Source organism: Nothobranchius furzeri, chromosome 3 (genome assembly GCF_043380555.1).
Source record: "Nothobranchius furzeri strain GRZ-AD chromosome 3, NfurGRZ-RIMD1, whole genome shotgun sequence".
Taxonomy (NCBI): Eukaryota; Metazoa; Chordata; class Actinopteri; order Cyprinodontiformes; family Nothobranchiidae; genus Nothobranchius; species Nothobranchius furzeri.
Window position 1 is genome coordinate 76652781 of NC_091743.1, and position 21058 is coordinate 76673838.

Sequence of the window (21058 nt, forward strand, 5' to 3'; positions counted from 1 at the left end):
CTCCAGATATAGTTCCACTAGTCATCATCACACACTGGTGAAATTACATCTCTGCTTTTGACCCATCGCAGTGGGGAGTGGTGAGCTGCAGCTGTGGCTGCACTCGGGAACTATTTAACCCCCAATACAACCTTAGAGCTGAGTGTTAAGCAGGGAAGAAGAAGAAGAAGAAGGAGAAGGAAGAAGAAGGAGAAGAAGAAGAAGAAATCTTTTCTATAGCTCCTCTCAAGATAAAAATCACGAGGCGCTTCACAAAAACAAGGGAGGCATTGATCCGATTTTTAAAGATATAATCAGTAGTTTTTACCTTTAATCTCTGAAATATCCATCAAGACATTGTTGAAAATGAATGAAATGACATCCAGTTGTTGAAAAATATTGGCGGCTTCGTACCACTTAACCATAAAAATCGGGTCTATAGTAAGTAGGGCGCAGGTCTAGCATCTTTGGGGGATGCTGTTTCCTTCTGGTCAGCTTGGGGTTGTGAGCCTGTCAATGACATCGCACTTGCTAAATGGCTCTTTGCTGTGTAATTAGGACACAATTGAGTTTATCTTCCTCACCAGTGATGTGTGGTGAGGTTCATGACTGGGGAGGCACTGACTGCTCTGGAGTCAGACTTTAAATTATATGATCCCACAATAAAAGCTTCTAAAAACTAGCCGTGCTTAGCATACTTCCATATCTGTTTGAAATAGCTAATGAGCTTTGGGATGGCAGTCCTTGTTCAGTACAGGGATGATTGACAGGCCTGGACTTTACACAGCTGAAGCAATGAAGGTGTAACCCCGGTTTCACACTGAAAGCATCGGCGGCGCGGAACGGCAGCAGAACGTCACCGCTTCAAATAGAATCCATTACAGTCTATGGAGTGTTTCAAACCAGCAGTGGCATGGGAATTTCCAGGTGCATCCCAAGCGGCACGCCGCACCTCTAAAGATGGCATCAGTTTCTATTTTTGCCGTGAGCTGCTTCTGGGATGCATCAATATCTGCAGTTAACATTGGATTAGACAGGAAATCACACACGGTTTCAGTGTAAAATCACCTCTAAATTTCTAAATAAAAGTACTGCAGCGATGCTGATTCAGATATATGAAGCTTACATGTGACCCAATGGCTCATTTACTCTCAGCATCATTCCAGAAGTACAGCGGTGTGTTTTTCATAGCTTTATTCCCGGCTGTGGAGAAGAGCATCATATATGACATCAAACAGCAATATTAAACGTGATTTCCTTCTCTTTGGTTTAATGGCAGACTGCATAAACAAACCGTGACCTGAAGTCTCAAGGGATCGTGTATTCTTGTGGGTCCAGCGAAGAGCACAGCGAGGAAGTTGTACTGCAGCCAATTCCCTCGGTGTGAAAAGGAAGTTCACGAGTAAACCGTTCCGCTGCCGTTTCACGCCGCTGATGCTTCCAGTCTGAAACAGGCGTAACCGGATCTCTACTGCAAGTTGATGCTGAAAGATTGCCTTGGCACAGTTTGACTTTGGAGATTCTCTGTTTATTCTCACGACCAACAGAAACAGAAACACAAAACATTAGAGGCTGGGCAGATCTCAGGTGGGCCAAACGGTTAATAAATACATAACTTTTATACATACCTGACAAGCTCAGTAAACACAAAACCAATCACATTAAAGGCTGCTCGCTCCAAACACACAACACATTTCGTGTCATTATATATAAAAGGAGTCTAACCTGGTTAGGCATACAATTCATTAGATGTGTTGAGGGTCTGACCTCATGAGGAAATTACTATGCAGTGATTTTCTCCAAAATGACTGTGCTTAAATTGCTCTGGAAAGCAAATAATCACATCAGCGCCAAGAAACTTCATTTCCCATGATGCTTTGCACACGGAAGCATTGGGTGATGTTACCGCCTAGTACCAGAAACACGTTCTGCGCATGTGCGGGAAGCCGTGGAGCTTTTCCCGCGAACTAAGACCATAAATCTTCAGCAGAGACAAAGAAACCTCGTTCTTTTGCCCAGGATACCTGGCGGTAAGGACACGCTTGTCGAACGCTCCGACAACTTGAGCACGCGGAAGCTCTAAGTGCCCAAGTTGAGCCACAAAACCGCTACAAAGCCACTCGAACTCCATCAGGACCTGACTGGGAACGTTCGGAGCTCCATCCAGCTCTCAGAGACGCTGTAAGTTGTCAAACTCAGCACAAAAGAAACTTCGTTCTCTTTGTGTCCAGCCCGTGGAGAAACACTCGTGGAGCCAAACAACGGAGAAAGCATCAAACCGACGGATGACGCTGAAAACTGCGGGGAAACACGGAGAACCGTCAAATCAAACAGCTGGGGACGCCTTGATGCTCTGGTGATCAGAAAACTCATTTCTCTCTCTCCTTTTCTTCTCCCGTTTCCTCTATAGTCCAGAATAAGCAATAAAACCGCGCTATTGCTTAAAAGTAGCTTCGTGTCTTCCTCTTTCGCTCCCAATTCGTCCTTCGGGTCATTTTGAAATAATAAACTGCTTATTAATCATTGTTTGGTATCTTTAAATGTTTTGGCCATGGCCAGGCTGATAAACTAAAAGATATTAACTTGTGATTAATCTTTTGTGTTGTTTCATGATCCTTTGAAATGTTTTGAGTGATTTAAGGTTAAGTTACTACTGATTCTAAGTGCTTTGGAAGTTAAAGTGCAAGTTGCCACCCACACTTTAGCCAGACAAAGGGGTCAGCCATCTTGCATACAGACTCCATTTTAGAAACACACACACACATACATACACACAAAACACCTTGAACATTATTTTGAATATACATCCTTTTATTATATCACATGGTTATTATTCATTTATGCCACTGTTTATTCATTTGACAAACTGTTAATTAAACGTTATAAAATTCAGATTTTCGTCTCCAGTAGCTTTGTTGTGTCGAAGAGAAGTCTCTGCTCCAAGGATTCTACGAACTTCAAGAAAGACTGATAAGAGTTTTGGATTCAATTTTTCCCCGGTTAAAGGGGAATGGTGCCCCGTATATCTAAGAATATCTTAATTAATTAATAAATCAGTAAATATTTACATATTTACAGAATTTATTGAAGAATCCAAAAGTAAGTTGAAGCTTACTAATTGTTCGCTCCTAATAACCCCAACAGATGGCTATAACTTGTTTGTGTCTGGACATGTGGTGCACATACTTGACTTTTTTATTGACTTTAGCTGCCATGATGTGGATGATTCATCCACTAGAACTGTTAGCTATTTCCTTCAGTGTATTTTATCAGCCGGACACCAATGAAATGTGATATTATTGTCCTTCTTCTGTCTACTTGTGCAGGCTACAGGGCTTCACGTGTTCACCATGCTGATAGTTTTTATTTTGCCACTTTTCAATCTATAATGTCAACAGACAGCTGATAACAACGGTGGACAATGGGGATGTGCCATCTTGATATGCTTGGGCACATGACATAACGTATCAAGGATATAGGCCAGTCAGTGAACACATTGATTTTTATTATTAAACCATTATTAGCGTTTTACTTGTCACGATCACGGCTGAACTTGCTCAAAAATGCTGCTGCTGGATTCCTGACCGGCACCAGAAAACAGGAACACATCACGCCCATTTTGGCCAATCTGCACTGGTTCCAGTACCTTTCTGAGTCAGGTTCAAGATACTTGTTCCTAAGTCTCTGCAGGGCAGTGCTGCTAGCTATCTGTCTGAACCACTCACCCGCTGCAACCCATCACATGCACTTAGGTCATCACAGCAAGACTTACTAGTCGTTCCACGAGCAAAACGCTCGACTAGAGGAGGCAGGGCTTTCTCAGTTTTGGTCCCCAAGCTGTGGAATGACCTTCTACTGATGGTAACCCTAACCCTAACTCTCACTGCTGGTTTTTAAGAGTCGGATCAAGACTCACTTTTATAGAGTGGCGTTCCCTCAGCACACGAGTTAGCTATATCTTTAGACAATTTTAGACTACTTATCCAGTTGTATTTTCATTATTTTATCCTGCTTTTTACTGATATTCTTTGCTTTTGTTTGTTTTATGTATATTTTATCGTTGGTCATGTGTTGTTTAAAATGTTTTATATGTGTGCAACACTTTGGTTCGCCTCTTGGACGATGGAGGGTGCTATAGAAATAAAGATGATGATTACAGGGGAGGAAGTGTCCCCTCTGACCACACGTCAGTAACTACGTTTACATGCACTAAATGTCCCCTAAATCCCAAATCTCTGTTTACATGGATAGTAAATGATCCAATCATGCCATGAGTACACAGCGACTGAGCATTCAGTCAGAATAAACAGGTTGAGCATGCGCAGAGAAGTCTTTCCCAGAAAAACAAATGTCTACACGCCTTTCTCCTCACATTTTATTTTCTTATTCTCTAGCTTTGTTCGTGGAATTACATTTTTTTCTCCCATTATGAACCTTTTTTGCATTTTTGCCTGTATGCTTTTGTTTTTAACTGAAGGCTTGAACTAAGCTACAGGCTCAGCAGTAGGTAACGCTGCTGCTCCTCCGCCACAGAAGAGGAGGGCAGGATGGCGTACTAACGATCACCCGCTCACACCTTCCTCCAGCTCCTCAGACTTGTCCTGAGCGTCTGCAAAGGCGGAAAGACATCACATTGAAGTAGTGCACATGCACAGTGGGCATTACTTTACTCCAACAGTTCGAATGAGTGTGTACATGTACATCAATTGGAATGGTGATTGGACAAAAGCACCTTTCTCATTCAGAATGGAATTTCATTCCGAGCGGGCGGTATCGAATCAGAATGTTCAATTTCAAGTTTATTTATATTGCGCCAAATCACGACAAGAGTCGTCTCAGGGCCATGACTCAGTAAACATGTCAATAATCAGATTGGCGTGTTTACATGAAGAATTTCTGATCTGATAGGGCATTAATTCTGATTACTTGCAGCCATGTAAACATATACTGTGTATGGTTATGATTGATATTTACCGGAGTTTACCAAAAATCTAGTACTTTTGGTTGATGTTGCCTTTTTGCACCAATCTCCAATACATTAGTGATGAATGCATTGATCTGTTGTACTGCTGCTTAAAAATCAGCAGATGATCCAGACTTGTGCAACTTGTGTGGCACAACTCAGATATGCACAGATAGATTTTTTGCATGATTTCATTAAGAAAACTTGGTAAAAAGGTAACTGCACATTGTTACAGCTCATGCACATTTCCATCCTTGGTCCTCCTTATGAGGCATGGTGGATACCATTTACAAACAAACCTAAATGGTCCTTTACCACTGACCTTTCCCATGGTGGAAATGTGAATGGTTTAAAACATTTGCCTGTCAGACTGCACTTCATCAGCGTGAATCTATGGGGAATACCGGCACTTTTTATTCTTCTTTTTTTTTTGCTCGTATCAGTGCTCTGTACAGAGCCAGCATGTTCCCATCAATTTGAAAAAATAAAAACCTTTACGAAGCTGTGTTTACCGTTTCCTGTGAGAAAATTGATATTCATCGAGGCAATATATCTCTCTTTGCAAGAAAGCAAAATAATTCCCCAGAGTCCACTTGTAACTTCAAATTGACTCTGCTTCAGGTGCTGCTGTGTCAAAATCAACAAAACTCAGAACATGGATGTTTTGCAGGTGGTCTCTTTGCTTTCACATGGAAAGACTGCTGTCTCCATGCTGGATGCTATCTTAGGAGAAAGCAAAGGGATGAAAGAAATGGATTCCTTGACTTCTGCTTGGCATTGTGAACTAGAGATGGAGGCATTTAGTAAAATCTTTGGGAATGGTGGCGAGTCCTGGACTGAGCTTTTGTCCTCAGGATGAGAGCACATGAGTTCCCGGAAACACTCCCTGAACCTGGTGGATAGCAAGCTGTAGATGATGGGGTTGACTGCAGAGCTGAGGTAGAAGAAGATGCCTGACAGGATGTGGACATACTGGTATACGTTATGCATCACGTCAGTCCAATGGCTGACTGAACTCCACAGGAGCCGCTCAATGTGGAAAGGAGCCCAGCAGACTCCGAACACGGCCACCACGATTGCTGGAGGGGGAAAACAGAAAGAGCAGGATCAGAGGAATGCTCAACACTTCCGTTCGAGATTGTTCCAAAGTGTCCAGGCTCATAAAAAAGCTGCTTTGTCATATCGTCCATCTAAAACTAAAACAATACAATGCACACCTGCATAAATAACAACTGGGAACCCCAGACACCCAGAACTGCTGTTCCACCCTCATCCACTAGGGGCTGGCACCAGAAGCAAGCAAATCCTCATTGACTCCCATGTTAAAAATGCCAAATTCAGAGCAGAAATAAGCATGTTTGCAGCCTGGTTCATAAAAACGTTTTAGGTTTATTAGATCTAGTTTACAATCATGGCAACTCTAAGGGGGTGAATTTTTTGTAACCCTTCCATTTAGATGTAATTAATTGTTTGAAACTATGAATAATTAGATTTGATTGACAGGTAGCATGAGCGTCAGAGCTAGCGTTAGTGGCTAGTTCCGTTTTTAAATCTAATTACTGGTTAATCCTGAATTACAGCTTTTTATGAGCAAACGCTTGACCTTGACGGCAGCTACCATGCAGAAAGGACTCAATCATTTATTCAAAGACTGAAATTTTAAAAGTTGTAAAATAAATCAAGACGGGTGGTAATAGATTAACTAGAAAAACATCAAATTCTCGACAAATCTGAGAGGTTTCCTCCGACGAGTGCTCCCAGGTCACTCTCCTGGTTCTCTGAGCACGAGCTCCTACAGGTGGAGGTGGAGCAGGTGCAGTCTAAATTTGGCTCTCATCATAGATGACATATGGCATCAGACACAGCAGGAGATGCTGGTTGTAGATATCAGTCTTACACTTTAACTTGTTGCTACTGCAACTCTCTTATTTTGGAGGTTTATGCTCTGCTCTATAAATGAATCTACCCATCTAAAGATGTTTTATCAGATTTAATCTGTCATGTTTTGACTGAATTAAAATCTTCACTATTTTGCCTCCTAATTTAAGTTTAATTACAAAACTAAAAATGATTGAATATTAAAGGGTTTTGATGTAAAGCTTAAGATCTCTTTCTGTTCTTTGTCACGAAGCTGCTGTTAGGCACACCAACGTTCTTTAAACACTGGACAAACCCTTCACTGTTCATCAAAATTACATATTCTCTCAGCTCTCAAAGGTCTGCAAATACAAAAACCGAGTCCTGTTTCTGCTAAAGTACTAAACACGTAGCCCTGATTACTCCTAATGGGTTGCTGATGTCAGGCGGGTCTCTCCAATCTCTGGTCTTGATAAGGTTGATTCCTTTGGGTTGCTGCCTATAAATTATGATCTAAGTCTTTTTCGACTCTGTGTTTTATTTCTACTTTGGAAAAACTAAGTGCAATAAATACAGACACTGACAATGATTGTAGGTAAAGTTTTACATTTCCCCCTTTAAAAAATACACATTTATGAATGACAATTAAAAGAGTATAGTAAATACTGATTTGTAGATGACTTTAAATGTAGTCACCATTTAGTTTTGAGCTGTAAACTTTGACTGGAGAAGGGAAAGATGGGGCAGAAGACTATTTCCACGTTTAGCTTGCAAGTGAAGCTCAGAGTGATCGATAACCAGCAAAATGGTTTCCCTGTTAACTTGGCCTTTAAAAACTAAGAAGCTGCAGCTCTAATTTAGCCTTGCTCCCATATGAATGAATTGCATATAAGGTATGTGACCTTTTCACATTAGGGAGTGGTGCAATTATCAGACCCTGCAGGTGTTCTCGTCACCATGGTAACCAGGAAGAAAGAGAAGAAATGCCTTGATTTCTTGTGTTGTGCGGTCTTTTCACCAGTCTCCTTTAGAAGTTAGTGGTGTGCATGGGTTTTTCAGAATCAGAAGGTTTTATTGCCATATGTGTGCCAAGTCACAACATTAGGAAATTGCTGCGGTATTTGGTGCAGAAGGTAAGAAAGATAAAAAAAATAAGAGATAAGCAAATATAGGAAGTAATAAAACAGTCATGATAAAATTATTAATGTAAAAAGTGGCAAGAATTAGAGAAGCCGCTATCTACCCCGTGTAGGTACTAATCTGGATGTTTTTCAAGCACAGCATCGGGTCACGTGACTGGGACCAATCGACTTGAGTGGGCTGCCCTAGGATTTTCATTCAAAAGTCCAACTGCAGAGGGGAAGAAACTGTTTTTGTGGCAAGAGGTTCTGGTCCGAATGGATCTGAGCCTTCTGCCAGATGGGAGCGAGCTGAAGAGACTGTGTCCAGGGTGAGACGAGTCAGCTGTTATCCAACCTGCACGCCTCAATGTCCTAGAGGTGTACAGATCCTGTATGGAGGGGAGTTTGCAGCCAATGACCTTCTCTGCAGAGCGCACGACACGCTGCAGCCTCTTCTTGTCCCTGGTGGTAGCTCCAGCGTACCACACGGTGATGGAGGAGGTGAGGATGGACTCGATGATAGCGGTGTAGAACTGCCTCATCGACTGTGGTGATAGGTTGAATTTCTTCAGCTGCCTCAGGAAGTTCATTCCTCTGCTTGGCCTTTTTTCTGATGGTGGTGATCGTGGGCTCCCATTTGAGGTCCTGGGTGATGGTGGTGCCCAGGAAGCGACATGAATCCACCATCGTGATGGGAGTGTCGGACAGGTTTGGGGGGGGGGGGGGTGTTCCTAAAGTCCACAACAACCTCTGCTGTCTTCTGGGTGTTTAGCACCAGGTTGTTGTGGCTGCACCAGGACACCAGCCATTCAGCCTCCATTCTGTAAGCGGACGCATCCCCATCAGTGATGAGTCAGATGATGGTGGTGTCGTCAGCAAACTTAATTAGTTTGACAGACTCATGTTTGGAGGTGCAGCTGTTGGTGTACAGGGAGAAGAGCAGAGGGAAAAGAACACAGCCCTGTGGTGAGCCGGTGCTGACGGTCCGTAGGTCCGAGACATTCTTCCCCAGCCTGACTTGTTGTTTCCTGTCCGTCAGGAAGTCAGTGATCCACCTGCAGATGGGGTCAGGCATGTTCATCTGGGACATTTTGTCTTGGAGGAGGTCTGGCAGGATTGTGCTGAATGCAGAGCTGAAGTCCACGAACAATATCCTGGCGTAGGTACCTGGGGAGTCCAGATGCTGCAGGATGAATTGCAGAGCCATGTTGATTGTGTCATCTAGAGACCTGTTTGCTCTGTAGGCAAACTGCAGGGGGTCCGGGGGGGGGGGGGGGGGGGGGTGCTGTGAGGGTCTTGAGGTGGGAGAGAACTAGGTGCTCAAATGACTTCATGACCACAGATGTCAGAGCCACAGGTCAGTAGTCATTTAGTCCAGTGATTCTTGGTTTCTTGGGGACAGGGACTATGGTGGAGATCTTGAAGCAGGCAGGCACATGAGATGCCTCCAGTGAGGAGTGGAAGATGCTCGTAAACACTGGGGCCAGCTCTTCAGTGCTCCGGATCTTGGGGAATCCTGTAGATGGCTCATTCCTTATGTCGTCTGCGTCTGTTCTGCATCCTGGGGCACAACAGGAATCTGCCATATTTCCTGTCTGATTGAGTTTTCTGACAATAACAAATAGTCCAGCTGCTGGCTTCTACATGTCAATATGGCGCTGTTTCGATTTGAACTGTTGCATGCCGGGAGAAGTGACGTCAACTCCCGGAGCTCTATAGAAATTGTTTAGGTTGTTTGCCAAGAGCAGATTATCGATGGAGGTGGGGGTTCTGAGTTTGTAGTTGGTGATGTTCCTGAAACTTTTCCACACAGAGGTTGGGTCGTTTTCAGAGATTTGCTGCTGCATTTTGTCATGATGCTGGTGTTTTGCCAAAACAGAAGAGGCAGTCCGGTAAATTTAATCAAATAAAGAAATGTTTCTAAACAAAACACTGCAATTGATAAATGTAGTCATTTTTGTCTATCTAAACAGGCTAGACAGATGAAAATGAACAAACACACACACTCCTGTGGAGAAACAGTGTTTGCCTTAATTTTAAATGTAGTTTTTACAGAAAAAGATGGATTTGATAAATGTGAATAACAACAAATATGTTTAACTCAAAGGTAAATATACACGAGCATTTACACTAACACATACAAACAAACAAACAAACAAACACTAGTTATTTACTTAACCATTTAGAAAGGAATTGGTTTACAAAACAGCAGCAGGTTCAGCGCAGTTTCTGATATCAACAAACAGATTTTACACACACACACACACACACACACACACAGAGTTGTCAGATTTTCTCCTTTCATAACGGCCAAAGAGGGTCGTTGTCTTAAGCCTGATTTATGCTTCTCCGTCTGCGTCAGTGCGGAGACCCGCAACGCCATTATCCGTCCTTACGTAGGGCACGCAAGTACGTACGGAGTCGAGCCCACTTTTTTAAACATCCGTCGAACGGGACGGATTACGCAAGCTTGTGATTGGTCAGGATGTTGCTGTTGTTTACAGCGCCGCCATTGCAAAAAGAGCCGAGTTCAACGAGCGGCAGACACGGTGAAGCTTGAAGAATATCTCGCGATAAAACTCTAAAAATATGACCGTTTAATTCTCCCGTGACTGGAGGAGTGAAAAGATGCACAGCAAGCGTTTAATTTGTGGACAGAAATGGCAGGAAACGTGGGTTTAGAGGTGGGGAGCACATGAAGAGGTGGGAGAATGAGAGACAAATATGTCCGTGTTAAAAGTCTCTTATATACACAAAAAACACAATATAAACACACTATCTTGGACCGATACATGGCAGGATACCACAGAACAGCGCTACGCCCTCTGTTGTCCTGCCGGGCAATTGCTTTGCAACATTCTCCTGGAGACGGAGAAGTATGAGAGCAAAACGCTTCCGTCAATCCGTGCGTGTCTGTCCCTTGCGGAGCTGACAGAGAAGCGTAAACCAAGCTTTAGCTGAGCAATCGGTGAGCCTGCACATCTGCTGAGTCAGCGCTGCAGCTCCGTCATTTGTAATTCAACATGTTTGGTAAAAGTCCTAAGGCAATAACAGGAGCAGTGTTGGGAATGTTGCTTTAAAAAAGTAATTAGTTATAGTTACTGATTACTTTGTCAAAAAAGTAACTCAGTTACTAACTGAGTTACAAGATCATAAAAGTAACTAATTACCAACAAAAGTAACTACTTAGTTACTTTTTTCATTAAAGAATGCAAGAATTACTACAATAATAAAATATAAATGACTAATGACTGAACATAATAAAATGTATGTCCAAATGTTTTTATAAACCTGAATAATTTAAACAAATAAGCACTTAACAGGAGGAACTACTAATAGGAACATTACACTAATCAAGACTATTAAAAGGTCACTGTGTGATATTTAACAAGACCCCAATCAGCTAAAATTTAAAATTGCAAATAGAAACACCTGTAAAGGTTCCCGAGCCTTTAAATGGTCTCTCAGTCTAGTTAAATTACAGAAATAAATGTAATTTTGCACAGCATTCTAATTTTTCCAGCTTCACATAATTGTGTCTTTTTACTAGCATTTCTGTTGCTGCTGGTCTAGTAATGGTTAAATAAATAAATCCTTTAAAATGACACTAGAAGAGGCACAAATCTGATGGAGGACTTACATTTACTAACTTGGGTCAGGCCCAACCACAGAAGAGCTGAAGCTGGGTGGTAAACACACACAGGTAGTTCTAATAACACCTGAGCTCCATGACGTCTGAGACTGATGCATCAGTGTTACAGCGGGACTAAAGACATGATCAGAAACAGGTTACAGCTGGATGATCTAGGAAGGTAGAAGATCAGGACGTCTGAGCGGTGAACAGGTGAGCGGACCTTCGGGACGTCGCGCTGTCATGCTAAGGGCACGGTTGCAGACCCGCAGATTCGCTGCTGCAGCAACAAATCTGCGGGTCTGCAGCCGTAGACTATTCATCACGTCTTCCTCGTTCTTCACGGGCCGTGATGCTCTTAAACATCTACCTCTTTAGCTCCTGATCAGCTGATGAACGCTTCAACACACCGCGCTGCTTAACGCACGCATTTCCTTATCAGTAACATGAACAATATGGGGCCATTGGCCCATTAGAACAACGTTTTGATAAAAGAAGACGTAATTAATTAGTTTGCTCGTTACAGAAAGAAATATTTTTTATTAACGCGGTTATTTTAAACGGAGTTATTCCCGTCATTGCTTTGTTGTGTCTCCAGCAGCAGCGACTGAGACACTGAGAACACTGAGGGTCTCCGCCCACCCGGCCAATAATCATCGTGTTTGTAAGAGCGTTACCGACACCTCTCTCTCCCTGGCTGCAGCTGAAGTGTGGCGGTCAGAAAGCCTCACGCTGCTGCTCGACGTTCGACAAACACATAGTAACGCACAACCTTCCGTCCCCAGTAACGGTAACGGCGTTGTAACGGCGGGAAAAGTAATTAATTAGATTATTCCGTTACCTATAAAAGAACGCCGTTAGAAACGCCGTTATACTTAAACGGCGTTACTCCCAACACTGAACAGGAGTGACCCAGAAATTATTTCTTTGACCCCTACGAACCACGGCATCTTTTTGTTTTACTCTCATATCGGGTAAAGAAGGCTAGAGGCTAACGTTGAGCTAATTTTGAGCTAACATTGTGCTAACGCTGAGCTAACGTTAAGCTATTGTTGGACTAACTATGCTAACTGTGAATTAGAGGCAAATAGTCAGCTCGAAATAACTAAAGGTTCTTTTTCAATTACAAACATCTGGATGTCACAGTGAAATGTATTTTTCTATCAATCAGACGTACACTGTGTGGTTTTATTGGACCATTTTGAGACGATTTTCTTCTTGTTCGAGAATCTTTGATGTTGGGTTGATTTTTGCATTGTGTAGTATACAAGGGGTTACGAGAAGCAATGAACACCTCACGGCCAACTCCCGATCAAGCATTCATTCAGTCACATGAATATCAAACATTTTGCAAGTTGCTTGTGATAGGACTGCACTGTTGAAGCAGTGCTGTAACCTAAATGTACCAGAAATGCTCACACAACCCGGCTCCAACACACAAGGTTTCCTTTTATTTTTACACTTTACTCCACACACGATGATGAGGATTGGCAAGAAAGCGTGTTTTCCAGGTTCATGTCAAATAAAAAGGATCCCAAAACGTCCTTTCCTTTGTCTTCCTCCTCCAACCCCCATAAACCCATTTGTGTTGTCTTACGATAAGCCTGAAGGACAACAAGCTGTCAATAACAGCACAGCAGCCCAACGTGTTGTGTTAAATCTATTTTTAGCACATTTTCAGGTCCGACGTGTTGCTACCACACATACGTGTGGAAAAAGTCGCACAGTGTATGCCAAGCTTTACTGTGGATGAGTCATCTTCGATCGTCATCTAGAATCTTCAGGTGCTGAGCCGTAGCTGGCAACAGCCATGACACTCACAGAATGGTAGTGAGACAGTGACTTGTTTGGCCTAAAGTTACCAAATTTGACCACAGGGTGTCATTTTTACTTCTTTCTTACATATTGCACCTTTAACTGCCAAGTTGTCAGAGAGGCTTTTATGAAAGGAATTAATTAATAACCCCGATCTCACTTTTTAGGACAAGTGTGTGATCAGAATGAGCTAATGAGTAGAAATCCTGTCAGATTGGAACTAATCCAAAACTGATAACACTTTTCAACATGTTGTTGATCTACTCACAGAGCATCTTGATGACCTGTCTCCGGCGCCTGTTCTCAGCACTGATCTTACTTCTGGTGTTGCCGCAGTTCTTCCCCAGGTTCCTCCTGGCATGTTGCCTCTCTCTGCCCAGATGGATGCCCATCACCAAGTATAGCATGCTGATAATCATCATGGGCACAAAATAGAAACACACAGTTGTGATTTGCATCACTAAGTTATAGATCCACAGGGGCTTGATCACAGTACATATGGCTGACTCCTCCAGTTTCTCTGGCAAGTAGAAGATACCATGGAGGGAGGTGTTGGGGATGGCACAGACCATTGACGCCACCCACACCACCGTGATGATGCGTTTGGCATGCTGGTTGGTGGACAGGTATCGTGTTTTGAGGGGATGCACCACGGCGATGTACCTCTCCATGCTCAGCACGGTAACATTGAGAATAGATGCAAAGCAGACTGTCTCAAACAGGAAGATCTTGAAGTAGCAGCCGCCCTCACCAAAAGGGAAGGGGTAGTTCTCCCACAGGTCATAGATCTCTAAGGGCATGCCAAACATGAGCACGAGGAGGTCCGATACAGCCAGGCTCACGAGGTAAATGTTAGTGGGGTTTCTCATCTTCTTGTGCTTAGCTATCACTGCACATGTCAGCAGATTTCCAGACAAGCCAGTGAGGAAGATGAGAAGATAAATTGTGGTCACGGGGAAGAAAAGGGGAGATCGTTTTGGACCAAGGATATCAAACAGGTTGACTTCAGTAAACTGCTCAATGCTGTTGTTTGTTGAGGAGTTTAGGGGTATGCTACTGTTGAAGAGCAGGGAGGAAAAGGTGGAACTGTGAAAAGAGGGCTCCATCGTGGTTAAAAAAGCTGAATGAATGATTGGAGATGTCGTAGAGGTTTGTTCGAATCCAGAGAACTGTAGTTTAAAGACAAAAAGGAAGAAGAAACAGATGGCCATCATTAACAGTTTTTAAATTCTCAAAGTAGAAACCTGGAGTTTCTCCTTTTTTAGGAATTAAGTATGATTTTTTGAACTCTGTAACATTTATTCAGTTAAATAATCTAAGAAAAATATCTTTTGCTTTTGCCAAGCTCGCTCCTACCCCATCGTGAGACTAACTCACCCATCTTCTTCTGGACCATGGGTCTCCAGATATAAAAATAGAAAAATGAATGCAAGTCAGTGGGAGGATAAAAGCTATTTTCTAATATGAGCCATGGATTTCACATATGATGTCCGTGAACTTTAAAGACACATTTTGATGCCAAGAAAGCGCTTATTTTCACACAAAAGCAAGTTATTTTAGGTTTTGTGTGAAAATGCATGTAGGACTACAAGCGCCTCTCACCATACTGATGTCATTGAATGAGACACGGAGAAGAAAATGGCTGTAAGTTTAGCAAGTTTCTGATCTCTCTTCCAGGACGACAGAAGGAGCATTAAACCAAAGCAAACATTCTGCCCATGTGATAAGAGAGATTCTGCAGCGACATCACATACGCCAGTAGCATGGCCCGCCAGACTCGTCCTCTGTTTGATTCTGCACAGAGAAAGGGTCTGGTAACTCTCCCATGCAAATAGCCCCGCCCCCTGAGAATTCTAACCGAGCCAATCAGCACTGAGCAGAGTACGTCTGGTTACTTAAAGGCAGAGAGGCCCATGAGAGGCGGGACTTACAAGCTCAAAAATTACCAATCAGAAAAAAATGCTGAAATGCTGACTGTACCACGTGATGCTGTAGTTTTTTAGATGTAGAAGAAGAAGAAAATATCATTTCTATAGCAAGCCAAATTTAAATTCAAATTAAAATCAAATTTTCTATAGCATGTAGTCAAAAATGGAGCCTGGCGATGGCGCTAACATCTTTCTGTAGAAGAAAGGCTCAGTGGTTTTTTTGCTGTGGTTTTAAAGAGGTGTCCAAGAGGAAAGCGCCGCGGCGAACTCACCTTCAAACACCATCGTCGTTGTTCATGAGAAACTGTGTGACATACGCTGCTCAGTGCTGATTGGCTCGGTTAGGATTCTCAAGGGGCGAGGTTATTAGAGAGTTACCAAACCCTTTCTCTGTACAGAATTATGGGCTCGACACACGGGAGGCGACATCGCCTCTCCTCCATTCATTTTCAATGAGACATGCGCGACAAAGCGATAATCGCAGGTCTCCCTCCTACTAAGCGAAATGCGAAAAACGTGCGTGTGAAATTTTGCGCTCGTGCACGTGTCGTGCACAGGCGACCCAGGGACGCGATCCCAGAAAGTTAAAACATTTTCAACTTTTCATCGCTGTCGCTTGGACGAGGACCACTCAATGGAGGTTTCACTCACTGACCAATGAGCGGACAGGATGCTCCGTACATCTCCGAGCAAACATGGAGGAGAAGTTGATTGTTATTATGTTTTATATAGTAAAATCAGAAGTAAGATTTCACATAACTCTAGCAGCACCTTGTGAAACATCATATCTACCACTTTATTAACTCTGAACCACTTAAATAACCTTAATTCCCTCCAACCTGACACAGCCAAACAAAACAACGGAAGTTTCGATTTCGCCATGGAACAGAACGCGTAGACGACTTTGCCGCTGGCCGCTGCCGCGGATCGCCTCCCGTGTGTCAGGTAATAAAAGCGATGGCGACAAATTTCGCTGATCGCGGTCGTTTGTCGCCTCCCGTGTGTCGAGCCCATTAAACAGAGGACAAGTCTGGCGGGCCAGGCTAATACGCAAGGTCTGAATTGTAGCAATTTTATGTAAGAATTTTTACAAGCTAACAAATCTCAAATTATGTGACAGACAAAGTCAAAACTCACATCATTTCTTTTCATTTAAATTAAAATACAACATAGTGTGTGATTCAGGGCGTTAAGGCAAAGCGGATCAGAAAATAGCTTTAACAGCTCCGTTCACTTGCATTCTTTTTGTCGTTGTTTTGGGACTGATGAGCCAACCAGAAGGGGAGGAGACTTAGGCTCCTATAGCGTTTGTGGAAGTAAGCTGAGCGGCATTTTCCTGCTGTTTACAAAGCTGCAAGGACACGGCCAATCATGGAGCAGCTACAGCCACCTTCACAGCTACAAAAATACAGATTCCATGACTGCATGACTCTACTCCATAACCGGCAAATGTGAAGAAAGCCCACAGAATAAACTTGCCGAAAAGCACCTCAAAAATAGTCAAAAACTTACCTTGGACCTAATTTCAACAGTGGTGGATCTCTGCGTTCAAATCGAATGTGAAACATTTGCAACCTTGGTGAAATTTCTTATTGACAAGTCTGGAATATATATTGTTTATACTGTATTTACCACGCTAATTTTATTTATATGAGGCATTTAAAAAAAACAGCATGGGAGCTGACCAAAGCGCCTCCAAACATAAAAACAGACACATAAAAGTAACGATAAAAGCAGCAATTAAAACACACAATAAACAAGTAAAACATCTCTATCTAAAAGCCAAACCCTACGGTGCTTGAAGACACCAGTGGATGGTGACTGACAGATAGTGAGCGGCAGTGCATTCCAGAGAGCGGGAGCTACATATATAATGAATTAATAGCATAACGTGAGAAAACATTGTAATTGCAGACGTGTGCGTTCACAAATTAAAGGCATTACAGAAAGGGGCTTAAAGGTGAAATACATTTGCCCCTAAATCAAGAGTGGGCATTCCTGGTTCTTGAGGGCTGCTATCCTGCTTGTTTTAGTGTTTTCCCCTTTTTCAACATGCCTGATTTCAATCAGCAGGTGATTAACCGGTTTCTGCAGAGCCTGATGAGCTGCTGAATAGGTGAATTACCTGTGTTGGAACGGGGAAGCAACAAAAAGATGCAGGATACTGGCCCTCGAGGACTGAAGTTGCCCACCTGTAAATGTTCTGTTTTTGTATAGCACCTTCTTAGGGTTCTACAACCCCCCAAAGTGATTCACAACACAACCAGTCATCCACACATGCACACACACGAGTGATGATGAGCTAGCCACAGCTGACCTGGGGCACGCTGACAGAAGCGCCACCGGTCCCTCCGACCACCAGCAGCAGGCAAGGTGGGTTAAGCGTCTGGCCCAAGGACACTACAGCAGCATTCTCTGGCGGGAGCCGGGACAGAACCTACAACTTTCCAATTAATGAACAACCCGCTCTACCGCCTGAGCTGCTGCTGCTTCTAGGTGTTGTCCTCTGAGAAAAAACTCAGATTTCTGATTTAATGCAATATATATATATATATATATATATATATATATATATATATATATATATAAACATGCCATCAATGGAAAATGAAAAATACCCTGTTGCTGCAATTGAGCTCTGCATGAAAAGGTTTGTGTAATAATCAACCAAAAAATACATACATTTCTGTCCATCTCTATATTAATTTGTTTTTCATTTGCTTCCTGATATGAAACCGATATCTCTGGGATGGAAAACAGCAAGAAAAGCACATTTATGGTAAAATTATGTTCAAAATGATAGAAAATAAGTGAAACAGTTTCATCCAATTAAAGTCAAAGACTCACTGATCACGCTTCATGATGAAGAAGGAAGCTGTTCACATAAATAAAGAGGCAGATTCCCTTTAGACTGGAGAAAGTAGCTTCTGCTGCCTCATTAATGGGTTCGGATCATTCTCATCATCCTGGGCTTGCCCTTACAAACACAGCAATGACTCATGCTAATGGCTTCCCTGAAAGGTTAATTGTTTTTGTTCAAGGCAAGAAAATTCAGTGCTATTTGATAAAAATGTGAACTGAGCAGTATTTATGTAAAAGATAATAATACTCTTGTTTTATTGTGGGATATAATCTACCAGTAAATTATAATGCTTTTTAAATAGTAGATTTAGTTGTCTTTTTTGAGCTCGTTCAGAGCTGCGTTCATAATGAGACCACAAAGTCAGAAAATATCAATCCTCACCTGTCCGTAGGTCTCCTGAAAGCGCGCGCTGGAGACGAGGGGGCAAACGGAGAAGCTGGAGCGAATGATGGATGTCAAAGTTGAGAGAGAGAGAGAGAGAGAGAGAGAGAGAGAGAGAGAGAGAGAGAGAGAGAGAGAGAGAGAGAGAGAGAGAGAGAGAGAGAGAGAGAGAGAGAGAGAGAGAGAGAGAGAGAGAGAGAGAGAGAGAGAGAGAGAGAGAGAGAGAGAGAGAGAGAGAGAGAGAGAGAGAGAGAGAGAGAGAGAGAGAGAGAGAGAGAGAGAGAGAGAGAGAGAGAGAGAGAGAGAGAGAGAGAGAGAGAGAGAGAGAGAGAGAGAGAGTCCTGCTTCCTGTTTATTTGTTTATTTATTTGAGTTGGTCTCATAATCTAATGTGGCTGCAACATCACGTGTTCCTAAATCGGTCCTGGCTACTACAATAAAGCAACTTTAAATGGAGACTTTGAGAATAAGAACGAATGCGTGAAATGTGGCCCATTATTGGTAAGAAACACGTGACTATTCATAAGTTGTGCGTTTCTTAAAACAAGCCAAGAAAAAGAGATGATAATGAAAAAAAAAAAATATATATATATATATGTATATATATATATATATATATATATATATATATATATATATATATATATACCTCATCAGTTCATGTGATGAGGGTACCAGAGCACTCCCACCTGGCGGGAGTGTGTTACTACACATAAAACACACCAGGAAGCATACCAAATGTTTATAAGTATTATTTTTCTAAATCTAGTGACAACATGGTGTTTGAATTTAGTCGTTTATATATTGTTATTTAGTCTGACAGTCTAAAGCACTGATAAGCGTTTATTTTAGAAAACAAGTTGTTTACTAAACTCATGCTGATATGGTAAATATCCTGTTGATGTTCTGATTTGCTGTTATAGGATCTAAGAGACTATCTAACTGGCTCATTGTCTATGACGTAGCCATTAACATTAAAATAATGTCACACATTCTCATTAAATCATATCTGTCCTTAAAGTATCCAGATGGAGTATTACCTTCATCAAACACCTGCCATATCCAGTCCTATACACGTGTTTAACCAGTTAACTACACAGTTTTCCAACCTATTCTTTCTCATGCAGATCATTATTTATTCTTCTTCTTTTGTTTAAATGGCGGGTGGCATCCAACTTGATGTGCATTTCCGCCACTTACTGTGTGAGTTAGAGTGAGGAATACTAAAAAAAACTATATTCTTTTAACTAAACTACTTTTCCTAAGGAATTCCAACACTAAGTTATAAATTCTGTTATCCGCATTTAACAAAGTCCTTCAACTCAATTCTCCACGTCCTCTTACTTTTAATTTTTCTTTGAACATTTTTCTATAAACCACATATTTAATGACCTAAAACATGCATCTGTTCCACATGAACCCGTAGGATGCTTCCCTGTTAAATGAAGAGTGCTATTTAAACCTGTGTGTCCCATCCTCAACCTTGATATTATTGTTTGTTCTCTATTATCAATTTCCATCATTTTCATACCCACCTTTCCCAAATAAATGCCTTCCCTTTTCCCCCTCACCCACTTTTCCTGCCATTCATTCATCTGTTTCCTGATCATCGCCTTCACTTCTTTGACAATATATGGAATTTCTAACATTTTGTTCTATCCAAAGTAAGAGCTCAATAGATATTACCTCTACTTGTGACCAATAAGCTGTAATACTCTATCTAAATATAGAATATCAACCCTGCTTGGTCTTTACAGTGTTTATCAGAAGATTCTAGGATTCTTTATTTATTAAGGAATTGTACACACTTCGTTTTGATTCAGAAAAGAGTCAGGTTTATAAAAGTAAGAATTTATTTTACCAACAATTAAAACATGACTAGTTAACTAACATTTACTGTGATGGATGGAACTAGATGTGATGTATGAACCTATGTGTGAATGCGATGTAATTCAGAACTTCTGTATCTAGGAGAGCTGAGTTCTGGATGTAAAAGAATTTGGGTTGCGTTAAGCTATGAAGATGATTATTATCAAAAGCACATCAGACGCAATCTGTCATGTCTACTTCACCCGTTTTCAGAGACCCTCTTGGTTGATCCAAAGGTCAGGGAGGTTGGATGGCCTCTGGCACCGAAGGGCTGTAGAATACCATGGCACCGACCCTTCAGTCCAGAGATGTCTCGGGTCACGACAGATGGATGGAACCGCGCGTCTCTGGTGGACTCTTAAGGAGTCCAAACAATGTCAGCTCGTTCTGCAGGAACTGTGCTTTATCAGCTTCGCAGGTGCAAAACGGTTTTGACGACGTGTCAAAAGCTTTGATGGTTAATGAGATGTTGCTTTCAGATGGCCAGTCTGACGCTTACTCAAGAACTGAGGAAAAACCTGAGTGATCTGGTTTTAATGTTCTCATGTTATGATTGTGTGGCCAACCAAAGGTTGACAAGTTTGAGGAATATTACCAAGAATCTCAGAAGCAAACACCTTCTTTGATCCGGAGGCTCTGATCTGGGTGAAA

General features: G+C 42.1%; 1 protein-coding gene across 1 annotated transcript; it reads right to left on the reverse strand.

Annotated features, from left to right (window-relative positions):
- Positions 1-1552: 1552 nt before the first annotated feature.
- nmur3 (neuromedin U receptor 3) lies at positions 1553-18625 on the reverse strand. The gene is made up of 3 exons (XM_015958401.3): positions 18539-18625; positions 13635-14535; positions 1553-6021 (listed from the first exon to the last, which is right to left on the reverse strand). Exons 2-3 carry the CDS (start codon positions 14470-14472, stop codon positions 5591-5593), a joined length of 1269 nt encoding a protein of 422 aa, XP_015813887.3. The 5' UTR covers positions 14473-14535; positions 18539-18625; the 3' UTR covers positions 1553-5590.
- Between the last annotated feature and the right edge of the window lie 2433 nt (positions 18626-21058).